This window comes from Rutidosis leptorrhynchoides, chromosome 9 (assembly GCF_046630445.1).
Source record: "Rutidosis leptorrhynchoides isolate AG116_Rl617_1_P2 chromosome 9, CSIRO_AGI_Rlap_v1, whole genome shotgun sequence".
Lineage (NCBI taxonomy): Eukaryota > Viridiplantae > Streptophyta > Magnoliopsida > Asterales > Asteraceae > Rutidosis > Rutidosis leptorrhynchoides.
In genome coordinates, this window is record NC_092341.1 from 2,556,240 (window position 1) to 2,562,224 (window position 5,985).

The window sequence follows — 5,985 nt, forward strand, 5'->3', positions numbered from 1 at the left end:
CGTAAGCAACATCATTGACAAGGAAGGATCATCGTGTGAAGATTGATTGAGCTTCAATCAAATCTTCAAGTGGGAGATTGTTGAAATAAAAAAAGGTGACACATAAAGTTGTGATGGAGTAGATGAATTGTGGAGTTGATAAACTAAATCAACACAATTGATGCCAAAATATTGTGAAGACTTATGGTTCACTAACTACACATAATCTCATTCTCTTCTAGTATAAATAGAGAGCAATGAAAGCACATTCAAATCATCCCAACACATTATTCCTTCTTGTGTTCTAGTAGTCTAATAGTGAATTAGTAAGTGATAAATCTCCTAATTACAATAGATATTTAACTTGTTACTTATCCTTGTAATTAGAGAGAAGTGTAATTCCTATTATTCATATTAGTGAAACGTTTCTTTCCTTGTCCGTGGTTTTTACCCTTTTGGGGTTTTTCACGTTAAATCTCGGTGTCCTATTATTATCGTTATTTCAATTATTACTAGCGTTTTGCTATAATTCGGTATCACTTTTCTCAACACTAGTGGCATCACCTGCTCAGACTGTCATTGACTGCTGCTACCGTCTCTACCAGCAGCCACCTCATGATGAGTTTCACCATTTCGTCATCACAACAAACCACCCAACTGGCCAACCAAAATACTACCTCCACCTCTCCATTACATTAACTACTGTATTTTACACCTTTTAAAATAAGTATGGAGTATCTTTTTAGTTGAATTGAACCAGACGAATAATATATGTATATGATATATGATGCTATTTAGTTTACTCATTACTTTCTCCGATTCAACTTAAGCTTAACAAAGTGTTAGGTTTTGTGTACCTAATCGGCATGGGGAATTTCAATTCTGGTCCACAGCTAGACCACAGCAGGGTGAACACCTCACCTTTGCCGTGGTCAAGCCCAAGCTAGGTGAGCCACACCATTTAAAACTTTTTTATCTTTCGTTTTCCAAATAGTCTATAGTAAATAGGTGCATTTCAATTTACAGGGTGGGGTCTTTGTGACCATACATGTCATGTAACATATGTTATAACACGACAATCTAAATATTGGCATTTTAAATTGATGGGGTACTAACTTATTATGTATAGTACGTAGTAACATATGTACATGAGAGGACATATGAGCACAGCGATAGCAACATTATATTATTCGTTCATGTACATGTATAATCTGACACGCGCATCTATCTATCTTTCTATATGTCTATATAAAAGGAAAAAGATTTGTTGTTTTTGTATTTATCTTACGGAGTATATAAAAGCAGAGGGGGCCTCCCCCTCTTGTGTATAGTTATTTGCCATCAGCTGACTACACATGCCACTTTAATTTTTATATTGAAACATCACCACCAAACCTTCTTTTTTTTCTTCCTGAATTTCGGATCTACTTGCGACCCGACTAATCTCAAAGTGATTACTCGCTTTGTGAATAGTCCGGAGACAGGTGAACCTCCATTACCAAAGGAGATTTATTTTAGCACCGAACCTTTAAATTCCATTTTTCTCTTTGTGATTTTTAAAACAATAAAAAAAATTAAAGAACATTAGAAAACATTTTAGGGCTATTGACCAAAATGCTCATTTTTTTTAACGAACTATGACCAAAATATAAGTTTGAGTAGTAGTTATTCTTTCTCTGAATCAGGATATGTGTGGCTTTTGGTCCATCTTAAAGGTACATTTAAACATCACTATTAAAGCTTCATTAATTAATGTTAAGATCTAAGATTGACTAGTACTACAGGGAAAGCAACCGCATGGACTGATAGGATCCGAAATATGCATACTCTGATGGAGGTTGTTGGTCTTGGTTGAACGCGTAGATGCCTTTCGAAACTGCATGTCGTGCTCATATTTGGCTTCTGTTCTCAATTCATCGGCTTTTCTATGAACAATCATCATCCTCTTCATCATCTTCTCCTCAAATTTCGAACGCATTTTCTGAATCTTCACCTATATTATTAATAAGCCGAATTCACTCAACGCAAATTATAAAAAATAACTTAATATTCTAAGTAATTCAAAGTAAAGTAACAAGAATTGTAAATTGTAATGCATTTTTTTTTTTTTGTTGGGAAGGATTTCTAGTAAAGGTAATAGTTTAATTGCTTGGGATTGATATTCATGCTTAAAACTAGGTTCCCAAGAAAAATGACCATACACTTCACATGGGTTTGTAAAGTAGTAGTAGTAGCATTGTAACATGCATACTCCTTAATAAAATATATAAAAAGGAAATTGTGGAGACTTATGTGAGTTATGCACTATATTCTATATAGTTTTGCATTGGAACGAGGATGATCACTTTAAAAGATATTAGATAAGTGTATAAATCTCATGGTTATAAACTAGAAAGGGTGAGGGGCTCAATGTAGTCCAGACAAAGCCCCCTCCAACTCTGGTCAACAAAATGTAGTCAATGACTCAATGTGTATTGCAGACAAACTACCAACCCCACCAAAGACATATCCACTATATAACCACTCCCTATGCTTCCATTATCCGTCATTACCCGCTCATTACCCGCTCATTACCCGTAGTTACCCGTAACGAACCATAAGCACGGCTTAGTTACCCGCCTTAGTTATCCGCACTCACCATAGATTTAATGGAAAAGTTTTGGTTAGTTATAGGAATTGTGGGTCCCAGTGGCTTTTTATTGTTGGATTTGATGCTTTATTGCTTGTACGTTGTATATTAAGAGGAGTATTGTTTTAGTCATGATAGGGAGTGTTTAATTATGAGTTAGTTGTAGGATATTGGTGTTGATGTGGCGATGATGTGGAAGGTTAAGAGGATGAATAGTTTAGTTAAGATAGGGATTGGCCTAAAAGGCTAGGATTACAAATTTACAATATTCATTTAATTTAATTATAAAGCCAGTAATGCTAATGATGTTTTAATTTGATTACCTCAAGCTTTCTTGATTGAGCTTCTGCTTTAGCATTTTGAAGGTCCACCCAAGCTTGAATTTTGGCTTCTTCTCTTTGGTACCTACATACATAGTACAGTTTAAAACTTTTCATACATAAACATTATACTCCTTAAAGATCATATCTAAATATCATAATCAGATGGGTGAAGATAATTAAGCATGCTTACTTAAGGTGTGATTTAATCTTTTCTTCTTCTTCTTCTTCCCAATCACAAGGTTTAGTAGGGTCTGGAATGTGTTTTACACATTCATTGTTCATTTCGAAATGTCTAAGACTCTTTGATACATCTGCTTCCTCTTCCTCCCTTGAACTCCAATTACAAGTAACCGAATCGAATGGAGTCTCTAGCTGTAACTTAGCTAAATGACACTCTTGTAATTCTGCAATATCAAATGAACTGCTAACATTCATTGATGACAATGGACCTGACATACAAGGGGTGTTGTGTCGTGGTGGAGACACGGTTTTAAACGGCGTGGGAGATCGTGAAGCGGCAGAGTTTCGACGAGGAGTCATGTTGGTTCCCATGGTGTCTGCCTGTTTAATCTCGTGAACAACTTCGGTTGATGCATCTTTCATTGATGTGAATAAGAATCCTTCTTTTATTGGCATCACACATCTAAATCTTGAATAATTGGCCTCATTCCCATTTGTGTATTTATCTGAAACCCATAAAGTTACTTAATTTCGTATATTTGATGCCATGTTTCATAACTTAAATATTAGAATTTAGAATCAATCAATATTTCAACATTTAATATAATTCAATTCGATATAAAGATTAATTCAAAAGATTTTGTGGCCAGAAACCAAGTGGAATATCATTTTAAGGATGTTTAGGAGTGGTTATGAGATTCACTTGATGCTTTTTCAAACAACCCCTAAGCATGCAACATAATAATTATATAAACAAAGCAAATAAAACCATAGTGGGGAGCAGATCATGAAAAAGGTAAAGAGTGGAAAGAGGGATACATGTATGTGTGTACCTTTTAGAAGTACATCAGAATCAGATGATTCTTCTGAGGGAGAGACCACATTATGATGATCCTCATGCTCCATACACATAGGCATAACACTGCTTGGAACTTGAAACACACAAACCTCTGTTTTAGTATCAACATGTTTCTGTTGTTGTGCTGCAGCTGGTGGTGGTGGTGGTGGTTTACCCACAAACCCATTATTATTATTACCTGCAGGGTATTTGGACACAAAGTCTGGGGATTTTACAATACCATGATTAGCAGCAGGGGAATCAGGACTACTAATAAGCCATTTCTGGGCATTATCCCATTTGGAAGGAACATTCTTTCTTGACCCAACACTGAAGCTGAAAACGGGTCGACCCGGTGTAAGTGGAGCTTCCACCACATTACTACCGCTCTTGTCTTTGTTGGCCATTGTGTTTGGGAATGATTTCACTACTACATGATCACTACACTCCTTGAGACATAGAGAATCAGGAGGAAACCTATCATAACATGCCTTCTCTTGTCTTTGTCGCGCTCTCATTGATCCCTTGAATCTCAACTTAATTTATGGACTCAAATGAATATTCCTCATATAATATATAATATAATATAATATAAAGATTCAAAAATCAACAAAGTGCAAAATTAAAACATTATGAATCAAAAATTTAGCCTAAAACAACCCTGTCATAAATTGAAAAATAACATAGCTAGGCTAAACAAACAAACGACCACTAACATAGTGGTTATACAGTTAATAAAGTTAGATGACGAACGAACAAAACTTAATAAAAAATTAAAACCCCAGTCACGGAAGCACCTAAACCAATCCTGACTGAACATCAAACCCTTGAGAAACCGCCGAAGATCACTGAATCGCTGAAAATCAGTAACTCTCCCATATTTGTCAATACGGAAAGTATAAGCTCATTATATGTTCACACTGGAATGCGCATCATATTTCAGTGCGTTAATAATGTGTAACTGGAAGCGTAAGTAAGATGCTAAAGAGTCATGCATACACATCATTGCGCCAAGAATGGTGGACAGTTACGATTTTATAATCTAAATTCAATGGGGTCCTAAGAAGTTTATTCGATAACTTACTAGCACGAAATATTGAATGTGTCGGGTCAAATCGGGTCGGGTCGCAACAAAACACAAACATAAATTGGATAATACTGGAAAAATAAGGTTGTTCGTATTTTTTTACTATTGTCATTACAACCACCATTCATATATATATATATATATATATATATATATATATATATATATATATATATATATATATATATATATATCCAATCCACTAAATACTTATGACAAACTTTTACTTTTTTCTATGAGGTTTTGTACGATAAAATTCATCCATAATTGTATCATTATTAATATCATCTAACAAAGTCCATAGTTATGTCACTATATAATAAACTTTATATTAAAACATACCTTTAGCAAGCTTGTAACTTTGTAAGCAATTGAGCAATTTTACAAATATGAATAAATAATTAAAATAATTAAAAAATTTAATAGCATATCATTAACCATTACCAATATGAATGCTAAAATACTGGATGATATGTGATTCATTACCCATTACCAATATGAATAAATAATAAGAAAAACCTAACTATATAAATAATCACATAGTTCAAAACAATAAGTTAATTATGAATGAAGAGTGTGTGCATCTGCTTTTCAAAACAAAAGCATGACACTGATACAAAAATACATATATTCAATTCATTAAATACTACTCCGTAAATGTTACCTTTTTACTTTTGTCTAAAAAGTTATACGATAAAAATTATCGATAATTACATCATTACTAATATCATCTAACACATACTCCGTATTTCTCAATATATGAAAATATACAATCATTCATAAATTTGTCTCCCAATTTATTTTGGGAATGACTAAACCTTATATCACCACCAATATTATTAATTTAATTCAATCATATGAGATCTCATTATTATATTTAGTGGTGTCCATCAATACTATAAAAACATAAGTTGACTAATTTCAAATATTTTAGTGGTCCAAACTATTA

General features: G+C 33.7%; 1 protein-coding gene across 1 annotated transcript; it reads right to left on the reverse strand.

Moving 5' to 3' along the window:
• Positions 1–1,626: 1,626 nt before the first annotated feature.
• LOC139867459 (uncharacterized) lies at positions 1,627–4,442 on the reverse strand. Its single transcript, XM_071855827.1, has 4 exons — positions 3,945–4,442; positions 3,122–3,617; positions 2,932–3,013; positions 1,627–1,972 (listed from the first exon to the last, which is right to left on the reverse strand). The coding sequence occupies exons 1-4, from the start codon at positions 4,354–4,356 to the stop codon at positions 1,742–1,744; spliced, it is 1,221 nt and encodes a 406-aa protein (XP_071711928.1). The 5' UTR covers positions 4,357–4,442; the 3' UTR covers positions 1,627–1,741.
• Between the last annotated feature and the right edge of the window lie 1,543 nt (positions 4,443–5,985).

What these genes read in the sequence shown, in the direction of transcription:
- LOC139867459 (XM_071855827.1), bottom strand. Translation starts at nt 4,356, where the DNA reads ATGGCCAACAAAGACAAGAGCGGTAGTAATGTGGTGGAAGCTCCACTT. An exon ending in AAGATTAAATCACACCTTAA is followed by an intron (nt 3,014 to 3,121) that starts GTAAGCATGCTT and finishes CTATGTATGTAG; the next exon opens with GTACCAAAGAGAAGAAGCCA. An exon ending in CTCAATCAAGAAAGCTTGAG is followed by an intron (nt 1,973 to 2,931) that starts GTAATCAAATTA and finishes TTAATAATATAG; the next exon opens with GTGAAGATTCAGAAAATGCG.